The 27,999-nt window shown below is 42.2% G+C and overlaps 1 protein-coding gene and 1 long non-coding RNA gene across 8 annotated transcripts in view; one reads left to right on the top strand and one right to left on the bottom strand.

Moving 5' to 3' along the window:
• The window catches only part of ELMO1 (engulfment and cell motility 1), a 538,367-nt gene that overhangs the window by 25,099 nt on the left and 485,269 nt on the right, over positions 1–27,999 (bottom strand). For all 7 annotated transcript variants that reach the window (XM_058728689.1, XM_058728687.1, XM_058728686.1 and 4 more), the window contains 3 exons: positions 20,198–20,361; positions 9,255–9,367; positions 1–108 (listed from right to left, as the gene is read on the bottom strand). In XM_058728689.1, the coding sequence (XP_058584672.1) occupies positions 1–108; positions 9,255–9,367; positions 20,198–20,361 (385 nt within the window). The remainder of the gene's footprint in view (positions 109–9,254; positions 9,368–20,197; positions 20,362–27,999) is intronic.
• LOC131510970 (uncharacterized) lies at positions 33–27,792 on the top strand. The gene is made up of 2 exons (XR_009261275.1): positions 33–138; positions 25,464–27,792. It is a non-coding gene; the product is annotated as an uncharacterized LOC131510970 (long non-coding RNA).

Below are 27,999 nucleotides of genomic sequence, written 5' to 3'. Positions count from 1 at the left end.
ATTTGTCCTGCAAGGAATCGTGGGGCACTTCTCCCTGAGGACTTTCTTCCAAGTCTCCATAATGCAGAACCTTGTGGTTGGGTGAAAGTCGACAGTACCAAAACTTGTCTGAAGGAAAAAAACACACAAATTTATAAGGTAAGTGATTCTGATTTCTAAAAGTATCGACATCCCGGGCGCCTGGGTGGCTCAGTCAGTTAAGTGTCTGACTTCGGCTCAGGTCACGATCTTGCGGTCAGTGAGTTCGAGCCCTGCGTCGGGCTCTGCTGACAGCTCGGAGCCTGGAGGCTGCTTTGGATTCTGTGTCTTTCTCTCTCTCTGCCCATCCCCCACTCGTGCTCTGTCTCTGTCTCTGTCTCTCTCAAAAATAAATAAACATTAAATTTTAAGTCTTCAGGAAGGAAGGAATTTTAGAGCCCTGGGCAATAGGCCTCTTGATCTTGATATTTAGTTAGCACTGTTCTGACTAAAATACATTGGGTAACCACTGGGGAGGTTATTAAATCCTTCAGGCATAATGGCAGCAGGTGTTCTGCGGTGGTGGCTTCCAGAGCGTCATTTCATCAGTATTTATAATGACTATGGGCATCCTTCCCTATCCTCTTAGGTCTGGCAAAAGTGGGGAGGGAAATGTAGAAAAAGCAGCTTTCTTGGAACTCCTCTGCTTCCATTTTCCTCTCCGAGATTTTAAAACTGTTGAGGTAATTTACTTGTGCCACATCTTAGTTGCTATACCGAACCCCCCCCCCCACCCCGCCCGGGGCTAATACATGCAAATTAATCAACAAATGGATTTTTAGGATGCCAGTGATACACATAAGGGGTGGAGTTTATGAGGAAATAACCTAAATGATTCAGGGATTTATCCAAAGAATGAGGATATTCACAATCATCTCCTCTCTAATTCCTAGAGTGTAGTCCTCTGAATAGACATGACTAGAAGGGGATTAAGAGGTGCAGTCTTCCCTTTATAAATGAATAAGAATGGGGATGTAATGTATGGCACAGGGAAAACAATCAGTAGTATTGTAACAACTGAGTATGGTGACACATGTAACTACACTTATTGTGGTGACCATTTTGTAATATACGAAGTACTGAATCACTATATTGTACACCTGAAACTCAAAAAATAAAAAAATAAAAAAATTAAGACAAAAATAAAGAACTAGGCATGACCAGGGTCTTAGGACCATACTTACAAATAACTCCCTCAACTTAACCTCCTCTGTGTTCCAAGGTAATAAAAATGAATAAGCCTGAGAGGTAGGGGGGAGGCAAAAACACTTTTTATAGATAAGAAATTTAAATTGTGACAGCAATCTTTGTGAAGCTCTCAAGCAAGGCTGTGCTTAGATGCCTCCTCCTCCAGGAAGCCCTCTGTGATTACTACTGCTGAAGGAACTCTCCTCATCCTCTTGGATGCCCCAGTGTCTTCTTTGATTATTAGTGCCCCCATGTTAAGCATCTTAGTATTTCCCCTTCTTTACCACAAACCCTAGGCAACTTGCCCTCGCAGGTGTACTGCTAACAATGACTGATGGAAGAAGAGGACTCAGGATACTCATGAGCCTGGACAGTGTGAAGCCAGAGCTCTCTAATGACAGCCACTGTCTTCATAATTGCACTGTCCCAATCCCTTGGCACAGTGCCTGGCACATGGGGGTTGCACAGTTGGTGTTGGTTAAATTGATAAATGAGGACCCAAGGGGACTTGGTCAAAATGCTTAAGGCACAAAGCATCTACGACCTTGAAAGCATCTATGACCTGTAAGCCCCTTTGTGCAATGATGCAGTTGGCAAACATGGCGGCCTTGGTCAAGTCACCTCATTACTATGTCTACAAACATGTATTGCTTTGAAACTGCTCTGACTAGAAAGCTATCACAACATTTTAAAGAAAGGGTTTTTCTATCTAAAATCGCCTTCACTGCAAAGCTTATATTTTAACTAGGACTCTTTTAATAGAAAAGAAAGATTTAAAAATGGAACTAAAAGCCACACAATGAACAAAGAAAATGCCCCAACTTGATCTACAAAAGCAAAACACCTTTGGGATTCCTATCTTCCTCATCTATAAATAGGGTTTGAGAACTCTTGAATGTACTCATAATATGGCAATCCACATATTTAAAAGAATCTGAACTCTGCTGGAAAAATCTGGGAGGAAAGGAAAAGTTATTTGCTGGCTAGGGAAACATCTGGCGTTGCTCAATTTTCAAAATTATATCCATACATACAACATAGGTCATTTTCCTGGGAGAGTATTTCAAAGGCAGAGAATAAAGTTATTCCCTGAATAATTCACAGTCATTTCAATTAGGCAAACATGTAATCATCAATTTTCCATGAAGAACACATTTGGGAATCGGATATGTAATTCACAATAGGAACTGTGAATTCCAAGGGAGCAGGCCATGCTTTGGCCGTGAGTAGCAATAGTGCTCAGGGGCAATAGTGCTCAGCCTGAATGACAGGCTGTGGAGGTTCCTCCTCCCCAGAGGGAACTTTCACCTTGCCTACATAGCCTGCGGTGACTGTCCAAAGCCAGCTGGAGAGATTTTCTACGAAGCTTTCTTCCCCTGATACCTTGGCGGTGCAATTTTTAGCTAAGTGAGCAACTGAAGGGTGACAGAAAGCCAGCAAGGAGTCAGTGAGCTAGCTGTGCACTGGGATATACAGGTCTTATTTAGAATAAGGTCCCAACTGGTTCTTTCCAGGGATCCCTGGCTTCTTAAGCTGGGATAAACTCTAAGGGTAATGGTAGGAACCTAAAGCCCAAGGGCCAGTATGATGCAATCAAAGATCAAAGATCATTCATTCTCAATATACTGGTGAGTGTTAAAAAATTTAAGTGGTATAACCAGATATCTTGTGAAGTAAAATGCACAACTTGTGTTCGTTTGTAAGACTTCAAAAGTTTTTGCTGCATATACTTTCAAGGGAAGTTTACTTATCCAGTGAATATTTGCAGAATGCCTACAATACATGCAGCACTCTATTAGGTACAGCACAAAAACTGTTAGGGTGAAAGGCAGACAATGAGAGACAAAGCCAAGAAGCTCTAGGGCAACGGGCTCCCTTAGTTCTTAGCGGCAAATAAGAGAAACATGGTAGAAACACTTGTTTCCCAGGTTTGGGAAGTAGGGACAGGGACTCAGGGACTCTGGCCATACTGCAAGGAAAAACAGGGACAGGGAAGGTCTCTTGTGTAACATACGCTTCGATTCAGAAACGAAGACAGACCCGTGGCTGTCTGTCAGGGTTCCTGAAGGCCAAGCAACCATCTTTGCAAAGTTGCCGTTGACATCTGCTTCAAAGGAACCCAAAAGGCTACCCAGAATCCCACCTTAACAATAGCTGGTGCACAACTGACAGAATGTCCTCCTTCCAGGAGGCCTAAATTCTCTTGACTTTTAGGATACCACACTCCTCTAGTTTTCCTCCTTCCTCTGGCTAACTCCCCTCCTATCCTCTAGAAGTTCCTCTTTCTCAGTCCCCTACTGCAATGGTAGAGAGCAAAAAGATCGGTACGTCACCAACCTAAGTGATTGCTCTGTTGCTCCCCATCAAACAGGAAATCTTGGAAGGATGACAAAATATTGGAAGAGGGGCTGAACTGGCTTGGGGAAGCTGTTTTGACTCATAAACAAATGGGTGGATACTGTGCCAGTATCTTCCTCAGGATAAAGGCTGGGGTCATTAGTTCTGGGAAGGTTTCAAGGCATCATAATGTGTGTATGTCGGTCTCAAAGGTGGAGCTGCCGTAAAGCACAACAGGGCTGCCAGCTCTGAGCAGCGAACACACCGGCTCATCGCGTGAGACGATTTCAGTGTCAGCCGGCAGCAGCAGCTTGATTTGCAGTTTCTTTTATGGTAAGAAAAATGTGTATTTCTTTTCAAAGCCCAGCATGATGTTACTAGTTCCTCAATCCCTCTGGGCAATGAATGAGTGGATTATGTCATTAGAAGCAATTAGCAGGAGGCAGTGAGAACATTATCAAAGATTGTTTACTAGCATTTAAAGAATAAACAGGAGTTAATATAGAGGTCTTCCAGTCAATTATGAGTATTAGCACATTAATAGCCATTTCTTCATTCCCCAAATTCAGAAACTGACAATTTGGAGACAATTTTGTACTTCCTTTTCTTGGTCTGTCTCTGTATGTGTGTGTGTGCATGCATGCATGCGTGTGCATGTGTGTGTGTGTGTGTGTGTGTGTGTGAAGGATGAGAGAGGAAAGCTGGTTTCAGAGCTCACAAGCCTGCTAAGAAGGTCTCCAGGGCTGATTAAAGCTATTCCCAATGTCACATAGATCATTACAGAGCTAATAACCACTGACAACTGTAATTCTTGCAGCACTGCTTGATAGAACTTTCTGTAATGATGGAAATACTCCACAGATCCTTATCCAATAATAAGAAAAGAAGAATTAAATTTTATTAAATTTCAATTAAATTAGCCATAGGTAGCTTTATCCAACAGTATGACTGATCATCTATCTTCATCATCAAGGCTGGAGACATGTTTAGGGCTGGCCAGTAGGACCGTAGGGGAGGTGAGCAAGCTGAATAATAGCTACCACTGTTGAAAGTGAAATGCTGGGCAGTTCAGGGAGGCGCAGGTCAGCTCTGCCATAGACTCAGGGGGACATCTTTGCCTTGGGTGCAAAGCCCCCAGTTGGCTGGTGACTGCTGGCACAGGGAATCCTGACAGACCTGTGTTTGGGAAGCAGGTGGCCTTTACTAGAATAAATTTTTAGAGCACTTCCCTTAGGATTTTGGAGCTTTCTCAGGTTAACCTAAAATGTGCAACGTCTTCAATGTGTTCAGGTCTTCCTCCTGCCCAGGCTTGAAGCTTTCCAAGTCACAAAACACGAGGGACTTCAGCAATGCTTTTAAAGGGAAATGGTGATGAGATACAAGATTCCTCTATTGGTCTAATAAAGGAGGACAATGAATATAGATACAGACAAAGGTCATCCTGCTTTTCAAATCTTCCTCATTTCACCAATCTCCAGAAAGAGACAGGTGTTTTGATTCAGAATTCTGCCTCCCTAGAGACTGCTGTCTCCTTTCACAACAGAAGATGACTCCAGAGCCCCAAATCCTCTTAAAGATGGTTTGGCCTAATCTGCACTTTGGAGTCAAACAGACCTGGGCTATGCACCTGGTCCTCACACATCATCTAAGTGGCCTTGGCCGAATTATAAGAACCTTAGGGATCCCTGTTCTTCTTTTGTTAGGTAATGTTAATAATTATATGAGTAAAACATATATAAGATATCCACTTATGCACCTTTCACAGATCTGGCTCACAAATATTAGTATCTTCCTGTTCTTCCAGTTAATGGTAACCCTCCTGTCTACTACTGGTCCCTCCACCTTTCGAGAACAATGATTATCTGTTATTCTCATCTGCAGGAATGTGCTCTGTCCCTGAAAATCAATTGGATTTTCTTCCTTTGAAAATATGCTTTTATTTTCCCCTTTTGTTAGAAAAATAAGTTATGATAAGGCTTAATTAAGCCTTAAAAGAAAATTTCAATCAAGGACAGTGGAAGAAACAGCCTGCTCCTACAGGGGTTCTGTGCATGAATAGACCACTTGCCACTAGGTTTTCTGGGTGAGCTAAAAGACCAACGTAAGGTATATCACCCTTGGCAGCAGTGCGGAAGTCTGACAATTCCTTGGCAGGGGGGGCATGTTTTGGTCACTCCTGAGCTCCAAATTAAGTTTGTCATGTTAGCGCTTAGAGAAGGGATGCTGGCCAACAAAATGGACAGTGTTTTCAATGAGAAGCAAAAGTTTCATGTTGTCATTTCTTGAAATGACACAACAATGTGTAGTCCTGGGCTCTTGGCAAGACGATGCAACATGAGTGATTCTGAAAGACCCTAATCTCTATCTCTGAAATCGAAGGAAAATACGGAGCAGTTTCTGATCCTGCAGATTCTCATGATGCAAATAATGGCCCTAACACAAACAACTTCTGGAGTTTCATCCGAACTGTCTCCTGCAGAAGCAAGGCAATCTATCTCATTGTGAAGCAGTCTGAACAAGAGCCTTCCATACTCTGTGGTAGGAAGAGAATGGAGTGAGGTTGGCATGTGATATCCATTGCCAATCTACCATCTGTGTTTAAAAACCTATATTCTGAGGATCTACAAGCTAAAATTAATGATAACTATCACTAATGAATGTTTGACAATGTGTAAAACACTACACTGAGTGCTACAGATGCAGGATTTTATTTAACCCTTATAACTGTTAGCTGTAGAAACCATCATCCTTTGACAGATGAGGAAATAGGAACGTAGAGCGATCTAGCGGATTTCCCAAGACTACCCAGCTAGTGAGTGGGGAAGCAGGCATGAGAATGCAGCTTGATGTGTTTCACATGATTTACTGCGGTTCTAATGTGGTCAGAATTCCAGGAAACCCAGATTTGCGAATATCTACCTCAGTCTAACCAAGTAGCAGAGCTGTGACTGAGGCAGGTAGAATTATGGGTAGGTATTAACGCAGGTCTTCTGGCCAAACAGTGTGGTAAAGGACTCTGTCTGCTTCTCCACTTTCCAGTTCTGTGGGACAAAAAACTCTTTCATATTTTCCCCTATAAAGTTAATACTTGAATCAACTCATCTATATCCAAATCACTGTTGGACAAGTTTCAAGGGAGTGCGGCCGCCATTCCTTCACCGCGTGTTTGCTCTTTAAGCTGTGATGCCACATGGCTGCTCCCCTCTGAGAGCTCCTGTGGAAGTACACCTCTTTCAAAGGATTAAAATGATTTTACATCATATCCTCATTAATCTGTGTAAATCTAAATGGAATGTTTTGATGGGGTGATAGGAAACCAATTTCAGCACAGTCTGCTTTGAATCCCTACTTTTAAGCACACAGACCTAGTCATCAGACTAGGATCTTGTGCTGAATGTGGATCTTGTGCTTAAATCCATTTACCAAACACCAAAAGGCCTTCCTTTCTGCATCCAGAAGGATGATGTTATATTAAACACAGATGGCCAGGCTCCCTAGGGAGCTTAACTAACGAATTTATAATCTAGGTGCTAATATTTCTTCGTTCATTAGTGAAGTCATTTTTAGAAAACTGGACAAATTTTCAGATAACAGACTAACACCTCTTTAGGCAAAAAACTTTCATTATTATATCTAGAAACAGGATTATTCTAGAGTCCACTAGAATAATTTTACCCTAAAAAGGGAAGACTCATGGCAAAGTAGACTGGAAGGTTATGTTGACTTCTTTGAATTAAGTTCTGGAGGATCCTAGCTGAACATCAGTGGAGGCATTGGATGGTTTGTGTCTATGTGCCACTTCTCCCCTCCTCCTGCCACTTCTATGTCCTTTGCCCAAGCTGAGTACATAAAAGCTTTATAAATCATCTTATGGGAGCATATGTCCTGACTATTGAGTTTTTCAAAGGTGATGAAGAAATCAGGCATGGAATTGACTCTCTGGTTAATTGGGCTAAGAGATCATCTAGTCCTATTCTCTCACTTATTAGATAAGAAACTGTAGCCCTGAGAGGTCATGTGTCTGCCTAAAGGCACCCAGCTGGTTACTTAGAGTTGGGAAGCCTAGAATTAAGTCTATTCACTACCAGCTCATTGCTCTTTTCCTACACCATCTCCCTGAAGAGTAGGAGCTACCCTTTGTTTAAGAGCTACATTCATGATCACCCTCCCTCCTTATGCGAACTTCAGGATACAGGCCTTGTTAGCTCCATTTCAGATGGAGAAACTGCCCACAGTCATGCAGCTGGTCAGGAGAAGAGGCAGGACTGTGCCCATTTCATCTGGCTCCAGGTCTCCTGTCCTCACCACCATGCCACATTACCTTCCTGGAATAGGAAGATGTCCAACGTGAGGGATGCGGTGAGAAAGATGTCAATGCAAGAAATGCCCTCTTCAACGGCTCTCCCAAAGTGAGCCTTTCTTAGCACCAGCTGCATCTCAGCCCTTATTATTATTCTGCCCATTGTCCTCTCCCCTGAAGCCCCCTTTGAAGCTCACTGCCATAGCTTTTCAGTCTCTGGGAACAACCTGAATTTTCACTCCTCAAGGAAGTTCCGCCGTTGGAAGTTCTTTAATATGATTTTTAATGGTAATATTCGAAATACTTTGAATTTACTCAACATTCAGCACAAAGGCCATTTAAATAAAGGGCCACGGGGATGGGCTCAGCAAAAACATGAAATAATGTTTGTCATTAGTGGGTGAGCTCTGTGTCTGAGCAGAACATCCACTGAGTTTCAAAAAGATCTGCCAGAGTTTCTCCTGGGTCGTAACTGGTGTCTGTTCTTGGTATAACTGTTAATTCTGATGCTTGTTCCTGGCTGTCCCTCAATCTCTTCACCTCTCCCCAGATCTTATTTTTCAGTTTTACTTTCTGTTTCTTTGTAGGACAATATGATAGGAGTACTTTGACTTTTCAGTCAGCAGCCTGTCAAAAGAAAAAGAAAGCAAACAGTGGGACTTCACTTCCCTAAAAACAGCTGGAAGTGCTTCCCACCTATTGGAACTACTCTAATGGCACCCATTTTGACAAGATATTTTTGGATTAAAATTCGTTGAGACAATTCTTGCAAGAATTGTCAATAGAAGTTCTTCTTGCAAGATTATCAAAACTGATTCTATCCCATCTGGGTTCACTGTTACCTGCATCTCCAAATAAAGTAATTTATATCTAGAAGAGAATCAGTATTGGGATTTGGGAATAAGGGCCATCCAGGCTGAAAGTTTCAAGATCAAACCCAACACTAGGTGCCAGCTCTCCTGACAGCAGAGTGAGTCATTAAAAGTAAGGGCCATAGGGTTGCTGGAGTATGAATCCTTGCTCTTCTGCAAGTTGCTCTTTGAGCAAGTTACTTACTTGAGTAAGTTACTTACTCCTCAGTGCCTTAGTTTCCTTATCTGTGAACTGGGCATAATCACAGGATTACCTATGGTTACCATGAGAATGAAATGCATTAAAATAAGAGCCTGGCACATGGTAAGTGCTCAGTACATGTTAGTTGTTCTTGAACAACAGTTCCATGGGTGTTCTGGTAATTCTTTGATTCTCTCTGGGTATGCATCAGTAGTCAAATCTTACCTGGACTGCTATTCCTGTTCTGAGTACAAGGCTGCACAGCCTACTTGTAAACTAGCACCCGTGCCCTGTGACACCCCATGGAGTGGGCCACGGTTCACCCTAGCTGAGGGTGGAGTGGTCCCAAACACAGTACCTTGCCTCCGTCGGCAGTTGAGTTTCCTAAAGCAGGTCCCTTCCACAAGGCGGTTCAGGCGTTGTTGTTTGATCAGCTCCAAGATTTCTGGCTGAATCTTCTCCTTTAGTTCCCTGTGAAGGACAAACATATATTCCATAGCATGCCTTGAGAACAGTGGTTGGTTGAAAGGGCATCATGGGCATGACTTTCCAAGGACTTTCCGTGGTTTTAAATGCTTACCAAACATTTAAAAATTTTTTTTTTTTAACGTTTTTTATTTATTTTTGGGACAGAGAGAGACAGAGCATGAACGGGGGAGGGGCAGAGAGAGAGGGAGACACAGAATCGGAAACAGGCTCCAGGCTCCGAGCCATCAGCCCAGAGCCTGACGCGGGGCTCGAACTCACGGACCGCGAGATCGTGACCTGGCTGAAGTCGGACGCTTAACCGACTTGCTTACCAAACATTTAAAGAAGAGTTAATACCTATTCTTTTGAAGCTGTTCCAAAAGGTAGAAATGGAAGGAAAACTTCCAAAGTCATCCTATGAGGCTTGATTCCAAAACCAGACAAAGACCTCACTAAAAAGGAGAATTACAGACCAATTTCCCTGATGAACATGGATGCAAAAATTCTCAACAAGATACTAGCAAATCGAATCCAACAGTACATTAAAATAATTATTCACCATGATCAAATGGGATTTATTTCTGGGCTGCAGGGCTGGTTCAATATGTGCAAATCAATCAATGTGATACACTACATTAATAAAAGAAAGGAAAAGAACCATATGATCTGCTCAATAGATGCAGAAAAAGCTTTTGACAAAATACAGCATCGTTTCTTGACAAAAACCCTCAAGAAAGCAGGGAAAGAAGGAACATATCTCAACATCATAAAGGCCACATATGAAAGACCCACAGCTAATATCATCCTCAATGGGGAAAAACTGAGTTTTCCCCTTAAGATCAGGAACACGACAGGGATGTCCACTCTCACCACTGTTGTGTAACACAGTATTGGAAGTCCTAGCCTCAGCAATCGACAACAAGAAAAAATAAAAGGCATACAAATGGGCAAGGAAGAAGTCAAACTTTCACTCTTTGCAGACAACATGATATTCTATGTGGGAAACTAAAAGACTAGACCAAAAAACTGCTAGAACTCATACATGAATTCAGCAAAGTCACAGGATATAAAATCAACATACAGAAATCATTTTGCATTTCTATATAACAATAACGAAGCAGTAGAAAGAGAAATCAAGGAATCGATCTTATTTACAATTGCACCAAAACTGTAAGATACCTAGGAATAAATCTAACCAAAGAGGTAAAAGATCTATCTCCTGAAAACTATAGAAAGTTTATGAAAGAAACTGAAGAAGACACAAAAGAAATGGAAAAACATTTCATGCTCACAGATTGGAAGGACACATGTTATTAAAACGTCTATACTACCCAAAGCAATCCACACATTCAGTGCAATCCCTATCAAAATAACACCAGATTTTTTCACAGAGCTAGAACAAACAATCCTAAAATTTGTATGGAATCACAAAAGACCCCAGATAGCCAAAGTAATGTTGAAAAAGAAAACCAAAGCTGGAGACATTACAATTCCAGACTTCAACCTGTATTACAAAGCTGTAATCATCAAGACAGTATGGTACTAGCACAAAAACAGACACATAGATCAGTGGAACAGAATGGAGAAACCAGAAATGGACCCATAAATGTATGGCCACTAATCTTTGACAAAACAGGAAAGAGTATCCAATGGAAAAAAGACAGTCTCTTCAGCAAATGGTGCTGGGAAAACTGGATAGTGACTTGTAGAAGAATGAACCTGGACCACCTTATTACATCTTATACAAAAATAAACTCAAAATGGATGAAAGACCTAAATGTAAGACAGGAAGCCACCAAGATCCCAGCAGAGAAAACAGGCAACAACCTCTTTGACCTCGGTTGCAGCAACTTCTTACTAGACATGTCTCTGGAGGCAAGGGAAATAAAAACAAAAATGAACTATTGGGACCTCATCAAGATAAAAAGCTACTACACAGCAAAGGAAACAATCAACAAAACTAAAAGGAAACTGACAGAGAGAAGATATTTGCAAAGGACATATCAGATAAAGGGTTAGTATCCAAAATCTACAAAGAACTTACCAAACTCGACACCCAAAACACAATCCAGTGAAGAAATGGGCAGAAGACATGAATAAATGCTTTTCCAAAGAAGATATCCAGATGGCTGACAGATGTATGAAAAGATGCTCGACATCACTCATCATCAGGGAAATACAAATCAAAACCAACTGAGATACCACCTCACACCTCTCAGAATGACTAAGATTAACAACTCAGGAAACAACATACGTTGGTGAGAATGTGGAGAAAGGGGAACACTTTTGCATTTGGTGGGAATGCAAACTGGCGTAGCCACTCTGGAAAATAGTATGGAGCTTCCTCAAAAAATTAAAAATAGAACCACCCTATGATCCAGGAATTGCGCTACTAAGTATTTATCCAAAGAATGCAAAAAACTGATTCAAATGGGCACATGCACCCCAATGTTTATAGCAGTGCCATCAACAATAGTCAAAGTATGGAAAGAGCCCCAATGTCCATCAACTGATGAATGGATAAAGAAGATGTGGCATGCGCGCACGCGCACACACACACACACACACACACACACAATGGAATACTACTAAACGATAAAAAAGAATGAAATCTTGCCATTTGCAAGACACTAGAGTATATTATGCTAAGCAAAATAAGTCAGTCAGAGAAAGACATATCAAATGATTTAACTCATATGTGAAATTAAAGAAACAAAACAGATGAACATAGAGGAAGGAAAAAAAAATAAAAACAGAGAGGGAGGCAAACCATAAGAGCCTCTTAAATACAGAGAACAAACTAAGGGTCGTTAGAGGGGAAGTTGGTGGGGGATGGGCTAAATGGGTGATGGGCATTTAGGAGGGTGTTTGCTGGGATAAGCACTGGGTATCATATATATGAGATGAATCACTAAATTCGACTCCTGAAACCAATACCATACTATATGTTAACTAACTTGAATTTAGATAAAAATAAAATAAAGTAAGAAACAAAAAGAAAAAGAAAGGGCATCATGGGCAGATGGGGCAGGGAAGTGCAAGTTGCATCTTTCCACGACCATCCCACTATCTCCCAAGTTGGTGCTTTAGAGAATTATTTATTAAGAGTTAGTGGATGGGGTTATCTGTTATAACAACACTATAGATTCTCTGACATTTACAGAATACCCACAAAAGCACCATCCGCTTCAGTGACGTTTTTCTAGACCAAAGTCTCCTGAGAAATTTCTTCCGTTTCACAAGTCATAGATATAAATGCATGCAGAAACTCACTAGATTCTGCCAAGACAATAAATATTTGGTCACATTTCCCCCCTACAGCAGGTAAACTCATAGACTACATCTACGATCTGACCAAATAGCATTACTGGTCAGTCCCGTAATTACTAATTCCACAGCAAACACTATATCCTGGGCAAACCACAGGCATTCCGTTCTGTCTCACAGATGGGAAAAACACATCGCCCCAGACTCCAGCCTACAGAGATTGGGACAATCATGGGATAAATTAAGGATTATTTGCATCGGTGTAGGGCTAATATAAAGTTGTTTTAGATGTACTATGCCATAAAGAGATCAGAAAGAGTACAATGGCTTCTAAATCTTTCTTTAAAGAGCATAATTTTTTTATCATGTGAAATTTTATGTAGCACCCTAGTGTTTGAGTCTGGTAAAGCTAGAGCTGTTCTAGCTGATGCTGGGCAGGAAGAACCCTCAGTAGAGGTGAAGTATTGATTTGAACATAGATCTAGAACTCAGAAAACTAGGGTTTCAACCTAAACTCTGCCCATGACTCATTTTTCATGTAGGTCTCAGCTTCCCCATCTGTAAAACGGGGATAAGAATCTTTTCTGGGAAACTGCTGTGACTCACAAGGGACACAGTATGAGTGCAAATGCTCTATAAGCACCGGACAGGAACACAAGGTATTACTGAATTTGCTTTGATAATATTCTCTCCTTTCCTCAGGCCACCTCTCTTGTGGCCATATTTCACTGTAGTCAAGGCTCACATATCTGTCAGCTTCAATTTTAACTCTGGACCTGTTCTGGACTGTAGGCAAGCTGTCTCCACACGGTGTTTGGTTCACGGGTGGGGAAGGCACTCACTCTGGGTAAGTGTCTGCTATGAGCAGCTAGTGTCCTGTCCCATTTTAGCTCATCCCCTTCCTGTTTTCTCTCAAAATTGCTCATGTTTTGGGAATATTCATCAGTGTCATTAGTAAATGGGCAGTATTTCCATTTTACAGGTGGAGAAACAGTTCACAGAGGTTAAGTGTGGAATAGGGGTACAAACTTAAATCTTCTGCATACAAACTGCTCCTATTTATATGTGAGAAAAAGAGAATTAACAAGTTACATCAGGGTGCCTGGGTGGCTCAGTCAGTTAAGTGTCTGACTCTTGGTCGTGGCTCAGGTCATGATCTCACAATTCATGGGTTTGAGCCCTACAAGGGGCTCTGCACTGGCAGTGTGGAGACTGCTTGGGATTCTCTCTCTCTTTCCTTCTCTCTCTGTCCCTTCCCCACTCATGCTGTCCCTGTCTCTCTCAAAATAAATAAATAAACTTAGAAAAAAATTTAAAAAGTTACATCAAAGGATCTGGCCATTATCTAATGGGGTATGCCAGTACACTCTGCTAATACATATTTTAAACTCAAATGGCTTCAAATCTCTTGTCATTTGATACTGTTCCAATTGAGCATTTATAAAGCATAATATGGAGATTCATCCCTAATAATACAGCTTGGTATATTTGTAAAGCTGTTCCTGTGCAGGCCTCCAGGGTCTCATCTCAGGCTTTCAGATCACTAAAGCTATTTATTATCAATGCTCAGCTTTTGTAAAATGGACTTAGTATATTGCAGCTTTGATGAACCCTGCTCTGAATGGGAGAAGAAGGTGGGGGAATTGCCAGGGCAGTCATACACAACAATAAATCACTGCTCCTGACTTCCAAGTCAGGGCGATGGGGCAGAGAGGACAAGACTGTACTGCGGGATGAAGAAATCACTGGAGAGAGGGTTTGGGAATTTCTTTGATTTTTAGGTTAAGATGTATCTTTAAAGAATAGTTTTGGTAGGCTAAAACTCAATTATTAAAAAAAAGGAGATAAAGATGCAGAGAAGAGGACTAAAAGGAGGAAATAAGTGAAAGTACTTCCGAGTAATTTTAGTTGATGATTTATGACATCTTAGTGTGAGCCCCAGATGTGCTCATCATGACACATTCCATTATGGAACCAGCCCCAGGAGACAGACCACTGGAATGAGTGAATCTGCTGCTGCAAGAGTTAGCCTTTCCTTATTATGAACCCCAAAGGCCTCCAAAACATGAATGGACAATGAGAAAAAGGGGACAACTTTTCTGTTTTCTAAGTGATTTTCCTCTTCTTTCCGTGCAAATGGGACTCAGTTACTATAAAATTCATTCAAATTAGGAAAACATAGGTAAAACCCACATGGTGTGTCTGTGGATGAGATTTGACCTCAGAATAATCCAGGCAACAACACTACGGGCTAGATTTGGGGTTTGAAATTCTCAGCTTGGGGTGAATGAGGCCAAGGTCATGGATTCACTGCCTTTGCTTTGATAGATATCCTTCTTATTCTATTTAAAGGCCTTGTAAATAAATAAAGGAAGAATGATTAAAGGGGGTAGGTTAAATGAATGTGTGAAGGACAACTCCAAGTCCAGCATGTTTCTGGAAGAGGATCCTAGGTATGAGTCCAGTGAGGCCACTAGACTGGTGCGATGCCCCCTGCACCTGTGGTCTGCCCTACTGAGCTGCTACTCAGCGCTCACCTACAGTAGAGGTTGGCTCACTTTTTCGGTAAAAGGCCAGGTAGTAAATATTTCAGGCTCCATGGGCCATACACTGTCTGGCAACTACTCAGCTCTGCCATAGCAGAGTGAAAGAAGTCGTCAGTATGTAAACACACGAACGTGGCTGTGTTCCAATGAAACTGCATTTACAGAAACAGGGAGTGAGTGTGATTTGGCCCAAGAGCCATCTATGCTTCGCTGACCCCTGATCTAACATGGCTCTGTGAAGACTTTGGGTGGGTTGAATGACAGTGTGTTTCATGGAAATTGATCTGTCTGTGTTGACACTGGAGGGCCTCCAAATTCAGTCTTTGTACTTCCTCTGCTCTTTATATTACAGACTCAGGACTTTAAATAGCAACTTTATGCTGACAACTTCCCAAATTTGTATTTCCAACCTGGACCTTTCCGTTCAATTCTAGATTCATCAATCCAACTGCCTATTTGGATGTCTCACAGACACTCAAACTTGACAGGTCCAAAGCTGAACTCCTGACCTCCTGTGCTAACATCTTCCACTCTCTCTATCCTTTAGTTGTTCAGCCCAAACAAAACCCTGAGCTCATCCTCAACACCTCTCTTTCTCTTACACCGCACATCCAATCAATCAGGAAATACCTTTCTTATCTTCAAAATCTATCTAATCTATATCATTTTGTTCCTGGATTATTTAAGTAACTTCCTTACTGATCTCTCTGTTTCCAAACTTGCCTCCCTGGAGTCCATTCCCAATATAGTAGCAAGAGGGATCATTTAGAAACCCACATCAGAGCATGCCAATCTTCTGCTCAAAACCCTCCAATGGCTCCCCAACAAGGCCCTCCATATCAACTTCCAGTGTCTTCTCTGGTCTTACTTCCTATTGTTCTCCCCCTTGCTTACTCTTTTCTAGCCACTCTGGCCTTCTTTATTGAGCACCCGGACCTACTCCTACCTCAGGGCCTTTGTACTGTTGGTTCTCTCTGCTGTATTCTTCTCCTAAATGCACACATAGCCTGCTCCCTTAAACATCTTTACTGAAATGTTACCATCCCAACTAGAGGGATCTACTCTGACCACATTATTTAAAACTTCCAGCTCTCCATCCCCGTGGTCTTTATCCTCTTTTAACATGCTATCATCTTATTTACTGTGTTTATTGTCTGTTTCTCTCCACAACAATACAATCACGATAGGGTGAGAATTAAGTCCTCTTTACTGCTGAATCACCAACACATAGAACAGCATGTGGCAGGCATTTGATAAGTATTTGTCAAGTGCACTGAACACTGAAAATTGTGTAACTGACCAGACCATTCTACCGGCACTGGTTAAGAGAAAGCATTGAGCAAAGCTTGTGGCCAGTCTTTAGTGAGGAGGCAGATATGCAGGATAGGCATTGGCCTTATTTCCGGCTCTGTTTGATTTTACTTTTTCTTTCTTACCTATACTTCTCCTGTATCTTCCGAGATAAGGCAGGGGAGGCACATACGAAGACATTCATAGTGTCAGTTTTATCATTTACATTTCAACAGTGTGACCACATGTTCAATTCTGGTTATCAGCTGACGGGTAAGAGTGAACATTTCTCTTAGTGGATATTATGTGCCAGGCATATGCTAAATGCTTTTGAAGAACTAGGTCATGCACATAACGATGCAACAATGTATACGCTTTAATCATCTTCCGTTTTAGAAATTAACAACAGCAGGCTTAGGATGGGTTACGTAACTTGTCTACAGAGCCATATTGGTAGGTGGTAGCCTTGGAGTCTGATTCCAGATCTGTTAGCTGCCTGGGTGTGGATCTGCTACCTTTTGCTACTATGCTTCATTGGTGTTTATCCCTGCCTCTCTTCTCCCCAATGTAGTGTTAAATGACCTATTTTTGGACTATTCAAGCTTTTTATATCCATTAACTCGGATTAATTGTGTGGATGGACTTATTGTCCCTGTAAAGTCATGCTAAGTGGAGAAAAACAAATATCTCCTCTCTGAAACAATGAGTTAAGAGCTAAGAAATAGAACAGAGCTTCTTCACCCCACTGAATATCCCCCCCCTAAATAATTGCTCATACAGGGTGTGCATTTTTCTTCTCGGGAAACATCAACATTTTATAATAATGGGATGTGTGCCTCAAAGCATCTTTGTGGCACTTAGGTTTGCCACCGTGTTGTGTGCGATAGTCACAGAGGCGACCAGGTGAGGGGGGGCGCACTACGGGGGTCAAGAGGCTGGTGAGGGTGTGGCCAGTAGGGTTCAGTCAAGCCCCAGGTAAGTCATTGTCCCAGTCCTCAAAATGAAAAGTTTAAACTGGATGACCTTGAAGGTGCTTTTCAGTTCTAAATTTCTAATATCCTAATCCCTGAGCTTGGGTGAGATGTGTCTCCTCTATGTTCTCATGACAACCCCTACCCGTGCTTCTTCCAACCAAGCCCAGTCTGTGGTAACCCTGCAACCCCAGTTTCACAATCCTGGACAGTGGGAGGTCAAGTGCCTCTGGTTCTCTGCCTGTCCCCATCACCTTGGGCAGAGCTGAGAAGGTAGGAGTCATTTGATACATATTTGTTATGTGAATTAATGAATGAATACAATCATACATGTGTTGACTTTCTCTCTGTTGACTTGAGTTTGTTCTCCGAGCCATTTTGGCAGCTTTTAGGCTTCCTCTAATCCCACACTGAGTTCTTGTCTAGTTGGTCACTCAACAGACAAAACATCACTGGACGAGAAGCTGGAGGAGGCTGGCTGCCAACTGCCCATCTCAGAGGCCAGGATAATGATCAGGCTGGTTCATGGGCTCCACCCCACTTAAATTGCTAGTTTCTGACAAGTCTTCATGACTTATTGCAACTATACCAAGAGCTCTAGTGAGCTGCAGTGCTTTTCAGTCCTGTGGCCAAATGATGCTGCCAAAGCTATATACATACCCAAGATTTCCTTTATATTTGTATGGCTCCCCCTTATGTAATAAATGTAAAGATAAGGGCTTCTTGTAATCAAGAGAATACTTCAGAATGTCATGGGCAGAGCCTCAGGAGATAAAGATATGAAGCCAAAAACAGGTGCAAAGGATTCACACTTCACATGCGGTTAACATTTCTACTTAGAATAAAGTCATGGTCAAACATTAATTGGAATCCCTCGGCCTCAACTGAGTGGTCTCTTAAAGTCTCCCTTTAGGCTTTAAGAATTGGTGTCAAAAAATAAGTTTCCTCGTGTTTACACATCCGCTGAAACAAACCTTATGAAATCCAACATTTCAGGACTGTAGGCCCTGGGATGGGGTGAGGCAGAATTATCCCCCTCTGCAAATAAGAAACTGTGTCTCTGAGGGGTCAATCATTTGTGTGAGGGGCTTTCTTTCTGGCAGGACTAACTGGACCCTCTGGCTGAGGACCAGTGGCAAAGCCCTGGCAATGCCTGCTGCACAGCTGGCTGGTGCTCAATGCAGGTGTGATTCAAGTCTCACGATGCGAGCCAAAGACCCTCAGGAAGCACTTCTCTCCCTTGCCACCTAATGTCACCCTCACTAACATCTGCAGTTCCGCTCCACAGCCTCTAACCGTGCTTCTTAGGGCCTGAAAATAAACACATAGTAGACAGCTTGGCTATTGTCTTTTCAGACCTGTGAACTTTCTTTTTCTTAAAAAATTTTTAAATGTTTATTCATTTTTGAGAGGCAGAGACAGAGTGTGAGTGGGGGAGGGGCAGAGAGAGAGGGGGACACAGAATCTGAAGCAGGTTCCAGGCTTTGAGCTGTCAGCACAGGGGGCGTGAACTCATAGACTACAAGATTATGACCTGAGCTGAAGTCAGACACTCAACCAACTGAGCCACCCAGGCACCCTGACCTGTGAACTTTCTTAAACCTCATCTTAGTCTTGCACTTTGCAAAGGAGCTCTGATGGGGTGGACAGAGCATTGGTGGAGGGATCAGTGGGCTGGAGTTCAAGTCCTGGCTCCTCACCTCTCTGGTCTATACCTGCTCCTTGAATGGGAGTAAGATCTACCTACTTCATATGGATGTGAGGAAATGAAATAGCTGGAGGGGCTGCTTTGCAAACTGCCAAGCATTAAAAAGGCCAAATATTTAAGAGTAAAAGACAGAAAGAGGGGTAGAAAGAAAAAGGATAAGAGACAGAGATTGAGAGGGTTAATGTCATAATGACACCTATACTGTAGGTTTGCTTCACCAAAAGTTCAGAAGAAGCTGTGTCCAGTCTTCTGCAGGAAGAATGAGAATAAATATCACTTTCCTTACCACTCCCTGCCTTTTCTCCTGTTTGCTTCTGTATAAATTATAAGGGTAACAAAACTGACCTGGCTCTTAGAAAAAGACAAGGGAAGATCAATAGGCCAGTTCTAAGAAAAGATGAATCAAAAAAAAACAAAACCCAAAACAAAACAGTCTCTGTGTTGAAGGTGCAGAGCATCCCCAAGATAGAGGTATGTGAAACGGCAACTGGTGCTGCAAAGTCCTATAACGAGAGGGCCTGCTTCCTCTCCTTCTCAGGCCTGCAGGCTGATGGACAAGCAGGTGATGCACGATGCTCTGCCACGAGGCAAAGCTGAGGGGGCAGGGAGAAGTGGATCTCTCTCTTCCTCTCAATCTGTCTCTTCCACCCAGGACTTCAGTGTTCATATTGCCCGAATTATCAGTGGCCCTTGCTCTTGTCAATCAAAGGGACCTACCGAGAATAGCTACACAGGCAAAAAAATTTTGTCCCGGGTGTTAGGAAAGGTCCCCCCCACTTTTCGACTATGAATTCTCAGAGGACTCGTCAGTCACCAGGCCACTTCCTGGTTTGGGTCCTGCTGCCAGCACTGTGCCTGCCTTCCCCTCAGCTGGCCCTGCCCAGCCTTCCTTCCTCAGGGAGCTGCTGAGACTTGAGGAACCCAACTGACATTGCCTGGAGTGTCTTTTGTTGGCCTCTGTAAGGATCTCATGAGACAGCCCACGACAGGCCTTCAGACCAGAAGTGTTGGGTCAGAGCCTTCGAGGAGACAGAGGACAGCGGTTACTTACAAAATCGGGCGAGACTGGAAATCTTCCTGGTTCATCCTCTCAGACTGGCGGATTTTCAGGATCTCGGTGTAGCTCAGGTTCTGCAGTTTGCACTTGAACTGATCCAGGGAGCTAGGCTTGGTTGTGAGAGCTCTCATAACCTGCTCCTTCACCACCTGCATTACCTGTAGATGAAAGGAAGACCATAATTTTCCTGGGGGCCGTCCTTGCCCATTGGAAAAAATCTTCCGGAGATAATGGCTCCCTACCTCCCTTGACTTGCACTCTCTGCCAAACCTTGAGAGTGCTTTTCCAAAGAGTAGACTACCATGATGTACATCTTCAACTTTGTCTTGTACCTGTAGAACCACAAGGAAGGAGATGGATGGACTAACTTGGGGTTGGGGATGAGAGGCCTGGCTGGGAGGAGTGGTTCATTTGCTCGATATATTACATGTCTGTGCTGAAGCCAACACCACGGACAACGCAAACTTGAAAAGCAAAAGAAGTCCAAGAGGCAGCGAGGACTCTGCATTACCATTATTTTTTCTGGAAGAATATCACTGAGACACAATCAACTGTGGAAGTTTGGTTGGCACCGGTTCAAATGAACGTGAAACGATACTCACACTTGCCCTTCCCAGAATGCTTTCCCCATGTAGTTAAGGCCTGAGTGTTCATACAAATGAGGGATTTGAAAATGCACACGTGCCTTCTTGAGCCAGGCACAAAAAAAAAAAAAAAAAAAAAGAAGTCTATTAAATAGAACAGACATATCCCACTGGAAGCCTCAAGAAAAAAAGAATATGGTAATGTGCTATCCAGCCCACAAGGAGGCAATTAAACATTGCCTCCATTAATGTGGATTCATCTTCATCAGAATTTATAAAGCAGGGAAAGACTAGAGAACACAGAGGCATCTAAGACACTTGCAGTAATCTCCCTGCTTCTTTTTTTATCCTCTACTGCAAATGAAAACAATTGTTACCATTGACAAGGTAGTTACTATGTGCCAGATACTATGCTGGTGCATTATATATGTTCTCTCTCTTAATCCACTCAAATTTATGAGTTAGATGTGATCATCATTCTACTTAGATATAAAGAAACTGAGGCTTTGAAATGTTCAGTAACTAGTTCAAAATCCTCTGACTGGTTGGTGGTGGATGAGTTGGGATTTGAACCCTACGGTGTGAACACTCTACTACACTGCCAATCATGCCACCATCCTTGGGGTCAATATGTAACTTAAAAATACAAAAAAAAAAATCACAAATGCAACTCAATTATATGCTAGATTTTGTGCCAGGCAGATTTTTTATTCATCATCTCATTTAATCTTCCTTCCAATCCAGCAGAATAGGTGTTATTACCACTCCTTTAAAGATGAAGAAACTGAGACTGAATGATGGAGGACTTATCCAAGGCTACACATATCTAGTTGAGTTCAATGGCACCAAGCAGTCCAGTATGGTGCATACAGCAGGCACTTGATGGTGAACAGCCCTGGGGTGCCAAGTGTGTGCCTTCATCACTATGAACGTGATCCCAGTATATTCTTTATGGCTTCTAATCAGTTCTTTGTTGAATAAGTGATGCATGATAGGTACTTGGTAATTGCTCACTGACTAGTCCTACACCAAGATGACATTTTCATCAAGTGTTATTATAATAGAGGTAACAGTTTTACAGCATGGAAAAGATTGTGGCAAACCTGAACTTCCAAATGTGCCTGAGTGCTAGGTGATGGGAGAATCTCACCGCCTTAGAAAATACTACGCAGCTAAAACGTCCTCTAAACACTTAACAGCTCCTTGTACTTGCTGAGCTCTTTGATGGTGTGGGTTGCTAAGCAATCTGCTCAGGTTTCTTTCTCCAAATATATGTCTCTCTTATAGCTGTCCTGTCCACATAAGGACCTGTTCACTGACCTGCAGGGGTCTAGAAGACACTGGGAGGTAGCATATCCTCCTTGATAGTGGAACTAAAATGGCCTTCAGGAAAACCTGGGGGCTTCCCACCAGAAGTCAGGTGACCCCAAGGACATAAGTCCCCTACCTCAGGTATGCCAGCTGTCCTTACTCTTTACTCATCTGCTGACCCACTGCTTTCAGTGCCCCCATGTTCCAGGGATCCCAGGTCAGGCATATTATCCTTTAGTCAATTGAAAATGGCTGAACTGAAGAGAAGATGAGTCATAGGTGACAGGAATAAAAACAAATCTATCTATTTTTCAAGTTATATCAACCCTCACTTTTCCTTATATGCTTCTGACATTTAGGAACCCAAGTTCACAATGAGAAGAACCTCCATTAGGTAACATATTTGCATTTTCAGGAGGACTTTCTGGGAGGTAGTGTCTTATCACAAAATGGCAGGAAATTTCAGGAAACTACAGAAGAAAACTTGGAGGATGACAGATCTCTGTCATGTACTCATGAATCTGCTTTATCCAGTAGGCACCACAGAGGCCCTGTGTGCCACAGCTGCCCTATGAAGGGGAGGGGTGGTTGCTGGTGACAGCACTGGTTTAAAGACATGAAGGCAACTGTCCTTTTTTTTTTTTTTTAAATATGAAATTTATTGTCAAATTGGTTTCCATACAACACCCAGTGCTCATCCCAACAGGTGCCCTCCTCAGTGCCCATCACCCCCCCCCTCCCTCCCACTCCCCATCAACCCTCAGTTTATTCTCATCCTTTTGGACTCTGATTCATGGGAGTTTCTAGGACCATGGCTGGGTCATGCAGTCTAACTCCACTGGTTACCAGCTTACCATAAAGCAGACGATATTGATTTGAAGCAATTATTACAAAGTTGCTTGAGAAGCATTACTTACAAAGTCAATACAACAAACATCCCTGAATACTTATCATGTGTCTATACTGGGTGAGGCACTAGGAATTCAAAGATGAATAAGGTATGGCCCTTGCCTTCTGTAAACTAACAGTGTAATAAGAGCTAGACATTGGACACAGGCAATAATTGTTACAATAGAAGTGTGGATGTGATAGAGAAGACAGACTGGTGGTCTCTGGTGGCAGACAGGGAGGAGTGGGTGTTCAATGCTGTGGGAAGAGATGAATAACCTGAACATGACACCTAATTAACCCCTTTGAGCCTGGGCTGCATCTGAATTGGAGCCAGTTACATAAGCATCGTTTCATGCCCCCAGCATAATGGCATAAAAGAAAATTTCCAGTTGACCTTCCACCTGATCTGCTGCTTTTTTTACTCAAGAAAAATGTTAAATTTGGGATGCTTGACAAATTTTGAAAATTGTGACCATCTTATATTACGTGGCATAAATGGTGGTTAAATTTGGTCAAGGTTGAACTATAACAGTTTGCTGTTTCACGAGAGGGGCATCACAGGAGCTGTCTGTCCCCTTCCCCATTTAGAGAAACTCAGAGTCAAACCAAGGAGATAATTATCATCTTCCAATGTTATTTGACCCTCATGTGGGAGGTAGAGGACATGTAAGAGAGACTAAGAGCGATTAGAATACCAAAAATGAAGAAGCAGTTTTTAAATAGAATCAGGTTAAAGCTGGGGAAGTTTTAGAGACATCTCCACTTCCCTAATTTTATAGATAAGGAAAGAGGGCCAGGGGATTTTCCTACTTCTTGCATTTCTTAAGAGGCTGTCACAGAGATGACAGTCACCAGACCACATATGATTAGACACAATGATTACACTACTAAGTGGGCATGTGACCTCAATTGACCAATCAGCATCCTTGCCAGACTTCTGACTTGATGTGAAGCAGAACTGAAGCATGCTCTTTTCCCCTAAAATTGACAACTACAACACTGTCCCTTAAGATGCAGGAAGAATGGGAGATATTAAGACTGAATTTCGTTCAAATTAGACAGAAGAAAGGTGTGTGTGTGTGTGTGTGTGTGTGTGTGTGTGTGTGTGTGTATGTGTGTGTGTGTGAGAGAGAGAGAGAGAATGTGCTAATGGTTAAATTATATTCAACCATAATGTTAATTCAATCCTGACATTTGCTGGTTTTGTTACGTGAACCTTTTTTTCCCCCATTTGAATGGAATTCTTGTCACTTACAACTTAAGATCTCAATGAATACATATAATGAAGTCAAAGAGGAATACCAGCTTATGGGTTGGAGGTTGCCCAGACTGGGGAAAAGTAGGAGAAGGAAGCTGGATAGAAACAACAAAGGTGCTTTAATAAGAAATACGTTTTAAAAATCATCCTCATTTATATGCACACGGTTGTACCTTTGCATGGAAATGATGATAATCCCTTACGGGGGTCTGGGAAATTCTTCAGCTCCTACTTCAATCTTATGCTTAAAATCTACTGTTAAGAGTTTCAATTCCTCTAGCTTAAGACTTTGATCTTTTGCTAGAGGTAAGAATCCATAAGTGGTACAATCTTTTAAATTCCCAACAATCACTTATGCTTCAGTTTAAAAGAAAACACAGACCATTTCCTAAGAGTAGGTTGATAGGATAAGAAAAAAGATAAGGATAAGCCAAGGGGCACCTGGCTCCAGGAAAAGGGGTGCAAGTGGTTGGTATGTATATAGCATAGAACAGAGGTTAGGGAAGACAAAGACTGGCTTTCCCTGATTTACTTCACAGTTTTGCTTGGCACCAGCCCTGAGAAGTTCTATGGTCACTCTGTGTGCCAAGGAAAATGACCCCAGTGAAAAATGTCATTGATTTTTTTAAAGAGACAAAATAGTTAAATAAATCAAATATCTCTCTATTCCTTTGCAAAATACTTTCCACAAAGGCTACAATTAATAATGTCAAGTCTCCATGAATGCTCTATGTGTGCAATTTAAATCAAGACATTCACAACCACACGTTTGACTCTGTCTTCTTCGGAAAATATCAAACTTTTTATCATTGTTTGGAAAACCCACAGATGGTGTAGCAGAGGCATTAGCAAATCAATGAACTTAAAACTTCTTAATTACAGAATATGCTTTGCCACAGACAGCAAACAAAACATGCTTTTAGAATCTGCATTCACTTACTGCTATTGACCGATTATTTCATCAAGGTCAAACTGTGCCTGTGGTGTGTTTCTGGAATTTTTCCGGCACATGTTCTCTGTGATAATGTCACATGTTACAAAAGCAGTGGCAGTTCCATAAGACACATGTACATCAAATGGAGAAAACCTTTGGGCTCCTTGGAAGGTTGGGTTAATGGTGTTAAGGGCTGGGGAACTCTAACTAGAATCAAACATGCTGATAATCTAACTGTGCTCCTTTTGTACATTGAAATGTGCTCCTGTGTTTTATTCCCAGATCTCCTGAGCCTCCCTGTGCTCCTAGTCTAATCACCAATTTGACCACACCTTTATACCCACAATCTTCATCCAGCATTATTCATCCGTTCATTCAACAACTGTTTTTCAAGCACCAACAATGTGCAAGGCACCGTGAGACATCTGAAGACTTGTGTCGAATGAGCACCCAGTCTGGGAAAGTGGATAAGACATGTACATACTTGCCTCCTCCAAGGGAGGAAGTAATGTCACAGTGAAGTGAGGGCAAGACATTCATTCCTCAAATACTTGGTCCCTCTCAAGTGCTGATGGGCTGACAGCACAGTACCAGGACTTTGGCTGGGGCTTGAGGAGGGACCAGATGTGGACATGATGAGAAGCAGAGAAGGAGCTACCATTAATGGTGGAAGAAACAGCATGAGCCAACGCTTGGAGACAGAAGAAGACATCCCTGGGTGGGGAGGAGTGTATGGTGGCTTCATTTAGTTGGAAAAGTGAGTTAGGGCTGTGAGGTAAGCCTGAAAGTCAGGCTGGGCCAGACAGTGGGTGGTTTTGTTGGTTAAGATGAAAAATTTGGAATTTTTTTTCTATAATTAATGATAAGTCACCAGGGGATTTGGGGGCTGTGTGATGAAATTCAATACTATAAAGTATGTTGGGACGCATACAAAAATTGGGAGAGATTCTGCTTGGAGAGGAGTCTGGGGAAACATTACTAAAGAGCCATTATCCCTGTTGCCACTGGGGTGAGGAAGGATGTCAGCAAGTCTGCAAGGCCAAGACACAACTGTGGCTGGGACTTAAAGGATGGATGGGAGTTACTGAGGGAAGAAGAGGGGCAGGAAGTCCAGGAAGAGGTACCAGCAAGAGCAAAGGCTGGAGGGAGGGAGTGCATGGGTCGGACATTAGACAAAATATGCTTTTGGAGTCCATATTACAGCTTTCAGCAAATGGATGCTACTGGTTGCAGGATGGCTTCTCAGCCTTTAGGGCCCAACATACATGTTAGAAATAAGCCCACAGACCCAATCAAAGGAGGGACATGGAGACTCAGAGCACAGTGAAACGAGGCTTTAATCAACATTCTTGCAAAAATGGGGGACTGACAGACATGCACACTCAGGACAATTACAGCAGACAATTTATCTCCTAGCATGCAAGTCCCTCCCTTGGTTCCTCATTGGCTGAGTACTAGAGGTTATAACCTTACCCGGATATTGTCTATGCCCATGTAAGACCAAAAATAGTCTGACGGAAACAAGTGTATATTCCCTGAGGTGACTTTCAGGGACAGAGACTTTCAGTCCTTCCCTCATGCTCATTGCAAAGCCCACAAAAATAAGCCCACGAAATGGAGAGGGGAAGAAGAAACAGGAAGTGAAGTGTCTAAAGATTTGAGACTCCATTGTTGGGGGGGTTGGTTCATACATATTTCCAATAGATTGTAAACCTATTGTTAATTAGATAGCACAGCTTTTATTTGGTATTTCTGAAAAGGAATAATCTCCCTTACTTCTCATAATACACAACTGTGAAGCCAGGCTGTGACTTTTTCCAAGACAGTCTATCTCTCCCAGACTCAGTTTCCTCATCTGTAAACCATAAATACTAATCATTTAGAATTTGTCGAGGTGTTGTTCTTTAGATAAAGCCTCATACCATTTATGGTACCTTGGACCATACATGGGTTTCCCTTCCCAAGCCTTAGTCTGCTCACTATAAAGTGGAAATAATAGTTCAGAGTTCATAGGGTTATCATGAAATCGAAATAAGATATTGTTTCAATACACCAAATAGAACATATTAGAGACACAACAAATATGATGTCATGCTCCCTTGCCTTCTGAGAATGAAATGACTTATATCAGAGGTTTCTCCTACAATAAAATATCCTTGAAAGAGTGTTCCGAGACCACATCTATATCATTTGGGAACTTGCTGGAAATGCAACTTCTCAGACTCACCCCAGATCTACTGAATCAGAAACTCAAGGAGTAGCACCCTGCAATCAGGGTTTCTCAATAGCTCCTCCAAATGATTCCAGCACTCACTAAATGTGAGAAGCTTGGTCTCAGCAAACATTTAGCCCCACTTCTCAGCCTTCAGTGTGGCATCAATGGCAATTCGTGCCATATCCCATTAAAGGAGATAAGTCAGTTACTGGTGTACCTTTCTCCAACTAGATTGTAAATCCCTAGAGGGCAGGTACTGTTCCTTATTTGTATTGTGGTCCCTAGTACTTAACACGGTATCTTGCAGACTGTAATAATGGTTGATATGTTTAATGCCAAAGATTCTTAGGCTCCTACATTTTATCTGTAGAATTAAACAAATACATCCTTAACACAGTTATAAGACTGTTAACATGGTTTTCAAAGTGCACTTTTACAAAGTCTAAAAAGTAAAGTCCGTGGCTTTGAAATGCTGTCTTAGGTTTTGAGAGATCGTTTTGGGCTTCCTTTCCCAGGCTGAGTTGGAAAAGGCTGGTCTGTGAAGAGTAGAGAGTTTCTAGAAAAGCCACTATTGGGCATTATCACTAAAGGAGGGAGTCAGCA

Source organism: Neofelis nebulosa, chromosome 4 (genome assembly GCF_028018385.1).
Source record: "Neofelis nebulosa isolate mNeoNeb1 chromosome 4, mNeoNeb1.pri, whole genome shotgun sequence".
In the NCBI taxonomy this organism is placed as follows: domain Eukaryota; kingdom Metazoa; phylum Chordata; class Mammalia; order Carnivora; family Felidae; genus Neofelis; species Neofelis nebulosa.
The sequence above is the reverse complement of the archived record's forward strand: the minus strand, read 5'-3'. Positions and strand labels throughout refer to the sequence as shown.